We start from the raw sequence: 13,155 nt of genomic DNA, 5'->3' as shown, positions 1-13,155 counted from the left end.
ATCAAACCCACACCCAAACATTTCTGGCACGTATAAGGGAGGTAACTCTGTGAGGAATTGCGGCGTCGTAGGCAATCCCGACAGACACCGAATGAGTTCAGATGACGTCATTATACTTGCCGTCCCGTAACAGCTCGAAGATACACCCTGACAACAGATCAGCTCTATCTGTGTACGTCTCATTGTCCTCCTGTAGTGTTATCCCGTGCCTACTCAGTGCCCAAAGGCTTTAAGCCAGTAAAGCGTGACAGTTTACCTCCAAGATCAATATCCATCCTGCGGTGGATGTAAATTAAATTGATCTAGAAACTAAAAAAACCCGGACAAGTCGTAAGCATAACGCCATCAGCCCACTCCGCCGTAGATCTATCAGGTTGCTATGGTAACAAACAACAAACGGAGGAGTAAATAGAACTAGCTTGCTTTTATTAACAAGAGACAGTTCCAGCACTTCCAAGTCATATCACAGTTCACTTTGATAAATATATAAACGTAATGAATTTAAGGTATATTATTGTAAATTAATGCAACGATCATTATATCATTCTCCGCATATGTAAAACATAAAAACAGGCCATGCCTTTAAGTTGAAAGAAAACATGCAACTAATGTATGCATATTTCATATGTTTTCGAACAGCATCAAATGAGCGTTTAATGTTAACATTGAAACTCTATTCATTCTCTCTTTTAATTTTGTTTTGTAATTCAAGCGTCAATGCACTTTTTGGACGTACAAATGGCCCATGTCAACTTACAATTACTGCGCCAAAGGATAACAGCTGATTACAGTTATTTTATCTAAGTGTCATCCAAAGAAATGTGATCTCCAAAGGAGTTCTCCAACGCATTGAACAGTATTCCTATGATATCACGGCGGGTCATCTGGATGTGGGAGGAAAGCCCGGAGTAACGTCTCACATGCTCATCACTGTAGAGAAACCAACGAAAACACCTATGGTGCTGACAAACCTAGAACCATAACCGTGGCGAATCGGGATTCGACCCCATGATCATAGGTTCCTGGCGTACTCACGGGACTTAACTCTGCACAGCGAATACCGGTGACTGTTGACTGGGTGACGAATCTCAAGGATAGCTTCATCCAGAAATATCTTTTCACTGTCAACGATGCTGTCACAACAAGAGGAGGACATTTCCATGTTTACACAACTCAGTCCGGTACCGTTACATAACATCATGAAACAGTTTGGTGGCATATACAGATTAACAACCATGACATTATTTGATTGTAAAGTGAAACTGTATTTGTTGGTACACGGTGTTGAAAAGAAAGTTTGGTGTTCAAATGTTTTAGAATGACTTTCAAACTTAATCGGAGCTGAATGTCATAGAGTGTTTTCTTTCTTTGTTTCGTTTACCTATTTTCGATTTCATGACATACATCACACAAAGTAAAGACTCCTGACACAGATATAGACTCGGAGAGTATGAAGTGGTATTGTGTGATATAACACACATGGTTCAAAACATGACAAACACTGGTGGAACTAACCGCTTGATAAGTGTCCAAAGCACTATGTAAGTTAGAAATTGATTTCCAGTGCGAAATGTGAATTATTTATATGATGTGCACTCAGGAACCTCTGTAAACAAACGACCCAAACAGTTAATACACTGTTTCATTGTCATAACACTGTAGGCGTACATCTTAAATGTATGTCATATCGAACAAGGTTTAGAGGATGACCCAGATCCTAGACCAGCAGTTCAAATTGTTTAGAAATACCATAATAATGAAATTTGTTTACTTAATGAATAAAACCGTTTTACCAAAACAATGTACCCCGACTTGACGCTTTAAAATGTTTTAGAAACGGCAGTTGTCGTGATGATTATTAATTAAATAGTAACAATATATATATTTTTAGCTCTTTCACCCCTTTTTTCTTTCGTTGTTGTTGGTTATTGTCTCCTGCGAGTCATGAATTGTATATGGTACATTTTGTGCGTGTGACACTTAAAAGAACATTGTCAATTGCTACATTATTACTATGAAACAATCTGACGCGAGGCATGTTGTCTGGAAACCAAGAACGTAAATTGTGAATATTGAGAACGTAAATTGTGAATATTGAAGAAACAAACTGCCGTATCACATACACATTGACTTATGTACACACCTGACAGACAGCCACCATATAAATTTAAAATTCGCACGACTAAAGCAGAATTACAATGGCATTGGTTAGCGTGAAGATGTCCGAACAGGTCAGGTGAGCTAACTGAATAAACAATGTTTCCATCATTCGTAATATGGAAACTGTTGCAAAGTTTACTGAAGATAAATCTACAACTGGTGTAGTGCTAGTATCTACACCAAGAACAGCAATAGCCCCGTCGCACCCTATAGTCCAGCCGCAACGGATAAACTTTTACAAAGACTTACACAAGAAACCCAGTGGGACAGGTACACCCACCAAAATACGCTGTCATCTAAAAATCATCTGGGAGCATGCTGTCCTGACGGACCCTTCCCCTTTCAGCAGTAAACCGTTCTCTTAACAGATTTCTGACACGAGCAGAGGGTATACCGCACTCCAATACCGTTATATCAGAGTTAGTTTCTGTACATCTATATACAAACAAACAAAAGAAAAAAGATATCACAAAGACTGAAATTATCTACTACATCAGATGTATTCATTGACAATTGCTTGAGAATATATGTTCATAATATTGCTTAAATATCGGCATTTCTATGAAAGTCAAGCATAGTTTACTAATAAAGGAAGCATTTACAGAGCCATTGTGCTTGGTAAACATTAAAAGTGGGCATGGTAACATGTAGTAGCGCTTGTATACATATCCGATATCGAATCATGTACGATTGACCAAATAATAGTAACGTCAATTAGACTTATGATAATATAAATAAACTGATTTTTTTGTAAAACATGTAATACTAGAAAAAATCAAAGCTATTTCAAAAGGAAGAACCGCAGCTACTCTGAAATATAGCATGGAATTAAGATCTAATTGAATGTAAATCAAATATGTAAAATATATTATCAAAGTGAATACGAAAACCAATACAGACTTTGGAATGTAGCGAATGGAATATACTGCTTTGGATAATACATGCAACTTAATGTTAGCTTGCCCTATGTGTACACTTGTTCGAATTATTGTATGCATAACTTCAGTTCAAACATGCATCGCAACCTTACTGTCATGTGTTATCGTCGTGTGGTTAAAGAAGACATTGCATAATATTAGTATTTGGTTGAAATGGGTTTAACGTGATCCCGCGATTTCGAATCATGGTCTGTGTAATTTGGTCTCAACACCACTCTGTAGTATATGAAACAGAGCGTCAAATACTGCATTAACATATGAAGGATCACTCATGTATGTGTAAGACACTTATCAGACAGAGGAGTATCAGACATCATTAAATTACAAAACTGAGTTTCTTTAAGGTACTAGTATTTCAACATTTTCAGATAAAGAAAAAATATCTTATATTTGTTTTTGATGCGACTCTAAAGTAACAATTTGTATCTGTGAATATAAAGGGATATATCGAATATGACATTTTATTGAGCAAGGTTCTGATAACATATACATCTCACTACATCTAACTACATCCCACCATATTAGCACCTAACTCATGGTTTTGTTCGGAATACGCAGTGAAAGCACAAAGAGCTATTTACCTATTATGGGGTGATTGTATGTTAGAGTGGTTGGAGTCATACGTTTAAGTTTCTAGGAATGTATTGCTCTTAGTCAGTTGTGTGAGGGTGTATCAGTGCCAATGACTACTAGTATTTGACTTTTCGAGGGGTTAAAACTGGACTTTGGAATGTGAATTGAAAAACAAATGATACTCATTACAGAGACACAAGGTCATCTCAGTTCCACACAATGCACTACAGCGTCTAGAACTACACTGTAAATAGGCACCAGGCTCCCGAGGGGCTCCTTTATAAAACATTAGTAAGGCACATAAATATACACAAGTACAAGGGAGAAATATGCATCCTATATAATAGTTTCCGCTGTGGACAGCTGTCTGTGTGGTTAATTATAAATCAGTCCTGTATTGAGTTTTACTCTTCGTCTTCCCCTTGTCCGTTCACTTCGTTAACCACATTTCTGGTCTGAAACAGAAAAGTCGCTTGTTATCTTAATGTAATCACACGAAGACACATGAGTGAAATTGGAGGATAGTAGCAGTATGATAGGTTCGTCAATGGAACACCAAGTTGGGTTAAGATGAGGAATCGAACTTGGATCTTCGGCGTAACAAGCGAACGCTTTAGTCATTAGGCTGCGATGACCAAATTACACAATAAGGCTTCTTCACTGGGATAATAATTATATTTGGTAATTTATCTATTCGTCTTTTAAAGAAGTCCTGTTAGGAGATAAGATAATTGCAGTGCGAGTTTTTAATAATATATAAGCCTGCGATTTCATGGGGATCTGAATCATAGATCTCCCAGACGAATGACCTATATATGCTCTTGATGAACGCACCCTTGACTAGATGTTCAAAATCCGATCAGCATTCACTCATCAGTGGAATCTGATACTTTCCTTAATAAGGACGTGCTCAAGAAGACGAAGTAATTTCAGTTTGCTCAAGAGTAGACTGTCACAGTTCCCTGTTTCAAGACCAACCCAATTGTAAACTGCCTTAGCACCAAGATTCAGCAATCGACCAAGTGAAAACCATCTCAGTTTCAACGTTTCAGTATTTATCCAAATGTAACCTCAGCGTAAAGACTACCTCACCTTCCCGATTCAGCGGAAGAACAATCTCACCTTCCCGATTCAGCGTGAAAACTACCTCACCTTCCCGATTCAGCGGAAGAACAATCTCACCTTCCCGATTCAGTGTGAAAACTACCTCACCTTCCGGATTCAGTGTAAGAACTATCTCACCTTCCCGATTCAGAATTTATCTAAGTGTAGACTATCCCTGTTCTAAGACTCAGGACTCACCCAAGAGTAAAATGTTCCAGCTCCATGGCTGTTTCTCTTAACGTCAGCCATGTCGTACTTGGAGATGAGTTTGTCCGCCGAACTGGCTTGTTCCGAATTCACACCGACAATGTCAAACTGGCCAACTCTCCTGATGACATTTCCTTGACCAATAGTTTTCATCAGCTTCACGATTCTCTGCCACTGAAAAGCAACAATACAAAATTGGTGATTTTTTCTATATAAACGAAAAGGGTGTAATCATTGCCAAGGACACTATAGTGTCATTAACCAGGGCCTAGTTTGAAAAAAAACCAACGTGTGTGATTGTTTAAAAAATAATTTCGTCGATTAAAACTACACGTACAATATATTTATGTTACTTTTTAGATGCTTTATGTACATACTGATTTCAGTCTTTGTGCTTGGAAAACTTTCTTATTCACAAATACTGATTCTATAGGCTTACCGAAATTGCGTTTGTACTGAGCTCAAAGTGCAAGTTAATACAGGTTCTAAGTTTTCCATAACAAACAGCATTGTGGCCAATGAGTATGAATGTGTGATTAAACAGCCATTCAATGTCTACATCATAGCATTATGATATGTCCAGTCCATGGAGCATCCACACCTGTGATCAAGTAACTCAGCACTCTAGTAACAAATTCAGCTCTGTTTCAAGCACCTGTGATGATTGGTTAACATTATCCAAGCTGATGAGTCACATCGCACATACTTTTGCTTTAATGATTATACGTTTGGCTGTCAACACCAATTCCACAATACATCACGACCCACTCACATCCAGAGATTGTTCCTTCTCTCCCAGGATGATGTAGGTCGCCTTCATCACGTCCTGGATACATGGCTTGGGTCTCTTGTAGCTGGCAATCTCCGACACCAGGCGGGGATTCAGTTCCATCACCTTCGTTCAACAAGGGATACTTAGTCTAACAAACGATGCATAAGCTGAGGTTTAGATGGCGGAATTTCAGGTTACAAAATTAATTCAATATTCACCAAACTGTCAGATGGGTGAAGTTTAACATGAAAAGTTGACTATGATGTTTAGTACCTGTCTGTTGAACTTCTTGACCCTGGCCAGCTGTTCGTTTGTTTCTTTGGCCTCATGGAAGTCCTCAGTGTCGTCCAGTTTGTCCGCCACAGCCGATTGTTCCGCTTCCTCCAGAGCCTTCTGGAGTTTCTCTGCATCACGCTGTCTCCTGGCCTCCTCAAGTTCTTTTGTAAAAGTAAAAGGTATATGAAGAAAAGGCTTATGGGCTCACCACTTCCTGGTAAGCTTACAAGATGACAGCAAATATTGGAAAGATGGTGAGACAGTATTGAAATTATCATATAAAGTGTTCTGTTTGCTATGAAAACTGTTTGAGACATACTTTTTAACTTTTGTGTTACCTCACCATTGGTCGTCTGGTTTATTTGTCAACTTCTGCGTAATGATCTATTATATATGTGTAGAAACTGAACATTTTTGTGAATATGGACGGAAGGCCTTCATAAATATATACTTCTTAATGTTGATGTAAATAAACATATTGCATTGCTGTACAATCTGATCTAGTAGTCCACCTACTTTCCTTGTGCATGTTCATCAGGGTCTCCTCAGCCTTGGTGATGTCACCCTTGTCCTCTAGTCCGGCTCTCTTACATTCCTCCAGAGCTTTGTCCAGAGCGTCCATGTTGTCGCCAGCCTGCGCATCGGCCAGTTTCTTCCGCAGTTTGTCCTCTTCAGCCTTCAGTAGTTCTAGATGGAGTTACAGACAATATCATCATGTATTCAAGTATGCATCTGCTCTTCAACTTTACGTGTATAGTTTCACTTTTAGGTCTCCTCATTGCAGACAATTCATCTTAACGTCTAAATATGCACGCTTACTGGTCTCATTTTAACCACTATCGTTATACGATGTGTCCTCCTTGGCAGCAGTGATGGTTGTCATCCTAATTTATCGCATTTAAATTGTACATTGCATGGTTGTATTTGGGTCTATTGTAGACATAGTCCACACGTAGACTTACTGTTAGCCCTGAGCTTCACAAGCTTCTCCTTGGCCTTAGTTAAGTCCTCGTCCTTCTCATCTAGGCCTGAGTCCTCGAATTCCTTGATAGCTCTCTCCAGTTCATCTGCAGAAGCATTCTCAGTGGCGTCCCGCATCACCTCCCGCGCCCGCTGAGGATAAGATACAACTAATAGACATCAGACATAGTTCCTCTATGATTTGTCAGACCAAGGATACTCCAAACACACATTATGTTCTGTAAAATGATTGTCTTCAAATCAGAAACAAATATACAAAATATTTTTATAGGTTGCAACTTGAGTTTTAGTTCAAGTATTATTCATCGTTGCATAGCCAATGCTTTTCAGTATCATTAATACAACCATTTTGTTTTCAGTAATCGCAGAAATAGGGCCAGGTGTCTCACCTCGTCCTTTGGCTCTGGCTCTTTGTGTGCATCATTCTTCAGTTGTCTCAGTCTCTCCTTGGCCAGGGTCAGATCTCTGTCCCTTTCGTCAATACCGGCCTCCTCAAAATCACGGATGGATTTCTCAAGGTCCTCTATCGAATCTCCATCGGTATCGTCTCTCATTCGTTTTCTGATAGCCTGCCAACGTCGATGAAAAGAGCACTCAAAACATAATTTATTCTACATTCTACATTCAATCACCCAGAATTAGACAAACAGCTAGTCTCTGAAATTAACATACTTTGCAGAAAAAAAGCTCATAGTGAAAAAAAATGAAATATAATGAAAAGGAGCCCTGAGACTTTTCAGAAACTGTGGAAATCTAGACTTGCCACATTTTCTAGACTTGCCTGGCCTTTCTTGGATGTATTTGCTTCAGGGTCTGTATGACAGACTGACCGAGAATAAAACATAATCATATATATTTATTTAGAGTGCGAGAATCACCTAGCAAAGAGTATCTACAAAGTGTGTCAGGAAGACACACAATGAACATGTGTGAATACAGACCAATATGTATCATGTGAAATCGCGCTATCTAATACTACACCACGTACATCTTCTTCTGCCTTCTTCTTTTTCAGCTGTTCCAGTCTTTCCTTAGCCTTGGTCAGATCCCTGTTCTTCTCATCCAGGTCTCCATCCTCAAAGTCTTTGATCGACTTTTCAAGTTCCTCGATGGAGTCTTCCTTTGTGGCATCACGCATGCGCTTCCTTATGGCCTGTGTAGGTAGACAAACATAGTTATGCGATTTAGTGAAGAATTGTCCCTGGCCTTTTATGTTTCATTCTCTAGTCTTGTCAGGATCCACGGTTTATTGGATCACATTCAAATCCTGACCATTATTAATCATTGGGATATTTTGTAAGAGTGGCATTTTAGAAGCTGTGACGTACAATACTGAACAAACTTTATGGATAGCAAACTCCTTTATTTCATGTATGCGACATTTCGATACAGATTCTTGTACCGTTGTCAGGCAGGAAACAGCTAATAAGCTAAACATTTCTCATTTCTGCTTGACAACGGTACAAGAATCTGTATCAAAACGTCGTCTTCACGAAATGAAGAAGTTGTTATCCATACAGTCTGGGACATTTTGTTTAGGTCTTTAAACCTTAATTTGTTTCACTGGTGCTCAAGGACTTCATTAAATTGGCGATTGGTTTAATTAATCTGATATGCACTAAACAAACTGAAGTCCTGTTCCAAGGGGCTATAACTCATTCACACACTTTATGCACTTGTGTTGAGGGTACAGCAGCTCATACCAGTATTACTGCGATAAACTACTACTAGATACACTTCCATGGTATGGGTGTGGGAGTCATCCAAGGTGGCGCAATTCACACTGCAGATTTCTATCCCTAGGAAACCCTTGATTCCGCGTTTGAATCTCTGTTTACCCAAGTTAATTTTCCAGTTTGGTCCATACTGTTATACTGCTTGACTTACATACTCGTAAATGTGTAGGACCTCCATCATATCCTTCCATACACGTATCTGATATAATTATTTATCATTATAGGATATTTATATAGCGCACATATCCATGCAATAAGTACATGCTCAAGGCGCTGGGTTTTTCCCTCCATCACTGGATGTCAATTTCAACTGCACATCGTATTATCAATCTCAACTCCCTGGGGATCATACAACTCTTGCAGCCACTAGGCGCACCAAGTTATTGTGGCTTTCCCATCCTTACGAGGCACCCATTCACAGCTGGGTGGACTGGAACCCATAGTCACCGTACTTTGGCCAAGTGTACTGCACGTTGCTGTACCCGCAACTAGGTGTTTGTAATTGCCACCATCTGGTCATTTTAAGTGCGCAGGTTTGTGTACTGTACACTAGGGGTTGTGACAACACTGAAAGCGTCTACACACAAAGTTGACTCCAAGGTTTTCACATCCGGTTACAGGTGGGTTCGATCTCGGCACCTCCAAGCCCCCTGGATCACCAGCATGGCACCTTAGAGAGATCTCGAACCATGCCCCCATCTTAATGATGTTTGGTGTCACTTAATTGAAATACATACTACATCAAGTTTTACCTCATCCTTGTTAGCTTTGTTCCTGAGCAGCACAAGTCTTTCCTTGGCGCGGGTATAATCTTCATCCTTCTCATCCAACTTTGACTTTTCAAAGTCCCTGATTGTTCTCTCCAGATTGTCGATGGACTCTTGATCGGTGGCATCTCGCATGCGGAACCGGGGACTCTGTTAACACAAAGTGACAAGTAAAAGTATCTTGCCACGTGTCTGTCATCTATATTTTATGAAATGAGGTTAATCCAGTCAGACTTACTACTGGTCATGAATATGATAATATGGTTCAAATGAGAAGAAATGTACCTCAGATCTAACCGGAGTCCGTGGTCGCTGTCGCGGAGCAGGCTTCTGCTGAACCCTGACCTGTGCATGGGCTGGTCTCTGCTGGACACGGTTACTGGGTTTGGCGTCTGAATCATCCTTCCACTGGGCCTTGTCCGGCGTCAGGAAGTAGTTGCACACGTTCCTGTAGGAGTCATGACTGTCCTTCTCCCTCGTGTTAATCTCCAGAGCATATTCCGAGTCTCTAGTTAGACCTTCCTCTGGCATTGTCACAGTTATCTCAGCCTTTTTGTCCGTGACGTTTTTCTCCACGTATTTATCGAGTTCATCCAGAGTCTTGTCTCGATGATGCATCTTCGTCTCAAACTCGGATGGCTTCTCAACATCAAATTCAAACGTCATCTTCTGTCCGTGTTCCATGACTACAATGCCGCTGTAGGCTGAGGTGGTGACGAGACCAGCGTCCCTGGCTTCTTGACTATAACCATATCCTATGTCCTTCTTTAGAGGGAACGGGTTAGGGTTCTTCCCTTCCTCTTCACAGCGGATACGGAAGTCACAGATATGCGGAGGGTTGTATCCACTGCCACCATACACACGGAGTTTATAGAGTCCTCTTACTGGGAATCTAAGGAACAGTGCCTTTGTTGTGCCTTGTGTGTTTTCAAGAACATATCGTTCCAGGTCCTCCGATTCTGGCAACGTTTCATCTGATTGATCTTCATCGCAAAACAGCTCATAGGAAAGAGATGGGTTTTGTCTTTTGGATGTTCGAATCGTATGGCTTCTTTGCCGTTCTTTGCCACAAGATAACATGTTTGCTGGCTTGTCAGTTTCAGACCGGAGTTGAAGTATTCTGTTGTAAAATATGGTCCTTTGACGAACTGTTCCTCGGTCCATGGCTCCTTTAGGAGCTGCCATGGCTGACTGTTTGCACGGCAGAAATTCACAAAACGTTCGGGGTCTGTGAGAAAAAAGAAATCCTCGCTTGCTCGCACGTCCTTGCCCTTGTATTCAATCTCTTTCTCACGATGACCTTCACCTTGGATTAAGGGAAGGAAATGAAACATGTGATCAGCTTTGCCTCATGTATACCTCCGCGTGCAATAAGAGTCTGAGTAATGCTAATTATTAACACAAAATTAATTGTCTATAACTATTGTTGCATATATTTTAGGTACCTCTAATTCACCAATGGTTTACTTCTTCAAATGTAATTAACGTTACACAATGCCGCTCAAATATATATTAAGCATAAGCGGGTCAGGAGGGGTGGCGGTATGGTACCCCTTGAACTGTGCACCCCCTTTCTCTGTATCCGCCCCTGTTAAACTATGTATTTGTCCCTTTGGTGCCCGAGGTATAACTGATTTGGGTTTGATGCACGTATAATGCATTTCCACGTAAGAGATACACTGGTCAAATCTTTCCGGTTAAATCAAAGCTTTAAAAAACTTCGTTACTTCCATCTGTGTACGTACCTTTCTTCTCTATCATTGTCCACCTGCCATTGGCATGACCCTCTACCCCAGTGAAGGCCCACAGAGGGTGCACCAGCCGCCACTGACCTCCCACATGTACAGCGTTCCACTTGCTGTTGAACTTTGACACGTCCTCATCACCAGGCTCGTACCCAACGGCCTTCGCCTTGCCTCTCAACACAACACAGGGAATCTTGGCAGCTCTGAAATGTTGTGAAGCATGTTCTTAATTATGTTTGGTGCCATACCGAAATGAAGTTCTCCTTATCAGCAAGAAGGATGTTAGCAGCTAGAGAAGATTCGACTCTCTAGCTAAACGTACTTCTTTTCTCTCTGAAACATTTTGTTATGTCACTTTTAGTTACATTAAACTTTGATAGTTTTCGTGAACATATAGCTGAGGGTGGCAATTTCTCCAGGTTATGAGATGAGGTGGTAAGTACGTTCGCATAAAAAAAAGGGAAAAACTCTACATTCTTACGAGAAGAACGATTCGGGACCGCACATAATTATGGCAAGGGGGTTGATGATGATTTTATGGAGTAGCATGTACAATGTGAATGACCCCCCCTAAAATTCAAGTACAAAGTAAGTGACCCTTTGCATGCAATGTACAAAATCAATGCCCTCCGGCCCCCCTCCATAATTTTTAAGCATAAGTTTAAAATACTGTAATGTACAAAAGCAATTACCCCACCCACCCACCTCCGCAGAACAAAATGAGCGACCCCGCCTTAAAATCATCATCATCATCATCATCATCATCATCATCATCATCATCATCATCATCATCATCTTCTTCTTCTTCATAAAAAAACCCAACAACCCCCAACCCCCTAGCCATGAATTATGAACGGTCCATTAGCAGGTACGTCCATGGTACAGAGTCGATGTGTTCACGAAAATACGTAAGGAACTTGTTCAATATATCCTTGTTTGCACTGAAATCGTCGGCATATACAAGAACATCACTAAATGAAGTATGACTACACCCAACACGGACCTGCACAGCAGAGAGAAGAAAGCAGCATAGCTTCCCCGCTGTTGTTGTATGAGCTTCATGTAGCCGATAGGGGTGTTGGGGTCCTTGACGTTCCCCAGCTTCATCTCTTCGATGCGCTGAGCCCCCAGCCAGGTGAAGATGGCGCGCACCATCTGGAGGTCCGTCTTCAGGTCCTCAAACAGGAAGTTGAGGAGGGACTCGTAGTCGGACGTCACGGAGGACGACGCCTGGAATACCAGTATCAGTGAGGTGATCAGGGATCCCTTTATGATTCTCATCATTACATATAAGACAGGGTCGTCAGTAAACTCATTGTTCATGTTATTAACAGTCACCGAATCTAATATTTGTTTTAGAGTGATACAAAATTAGAAATTCATTGAGGAGTTACCTTGATCTGTTTGGCCACCGGTATATTAGAGTGGCACAACTGTAAGACCTTTGCCCACTAGTCATAAATGGCACGGTGACTTGGTGACTAGTTTGAAATTATAAATTTAACGATGATCACATGTGCTCTAGAAAGTTCAAGAGCAAAATTCTCTCAGGGTTTCACGTTACTTGCACTTAAAAGTTACTCTCAGTGTTACAACATTCGTAAGGCGTAATCCCGACTCCATATGCCCCATGAACCAGGTTATTAGTTATATTAGATCTGTGTATTTCAGAAGCAGTGATGGTATCAAAATTCAAAATTATATAAATTACAAACTCTAGTTTAGACTGACTGACTGAGTTTGGTTTTACGCCGCTTTTAGCAATATTCCAGCAACATCACGGCGGGGGACACCAGAAATGGGCTTCACACATTGTACCCATGTGGGGATTCGAACCCGGGTCTTCGGCGTGACGAGCCAACGCTTTAACCACTAGGCTACCCCACCGCCCCCTCT

General features: G+C 40.8%; 1 protein-coding gene across 1 annotated transcript; it reads right to left on the bottom strand.

The window, feature by feature from the left end:
- Positions 1-405: 405 nt before the first annotated feature.
- LOC124255770 (RNA-binding protein 25-like) lies at positions 406-10,790 on the bottom strand. The gene is made up of 10 exons (XM_046689683.1): positions 9,800-10,790; positions 9,500-9,664; positions 8,000-8,164; positions 7,401-7,580; positions 6,993-7,143; positions 6,547-6,717; positions 6,028-6,191; positions 5,755-5,877; positions 4,974-5,156; positions 406-4,126 (listed from the first exon to the last, which is right to left on the bottom strand). The coding sequence occupies exons 1-10, from the start codon at positions 10,697-10,699 to the stop codon at positions 4,076-4,078; spliced, it is 2,253 nt and encodes a 750-aa protein (XP_046545639.1). The 5' UTR covers positions 10,700-10,790; the 3' UTR covers positions 406-4,075.
- Positions 10,791-13,155: the final 2,365 nt, after the last annotated feature.

Source organism: Haliotis rubra, unplaced genomic scaffold, assembly GCF_003918875.1.
Source record: "Haliotis rubra isolate DU_JTF1 unplaced genomic scaffold, ASM391887v1 Scf61, whole genome shotgun sequence".
Taxonomy (NCBI): domain Eukaryota; kingdom Metazoa; phylum Mollusca; class Gastropoda; order Lepetellida; family Haliotidae; genus Haliotis; species Haliotis rubra.
The sequence above is the reverse complement of the archived record's forward strand: the minus strand, read 5'-3'. Positions and strand labels throughout refer to the sequence as shown.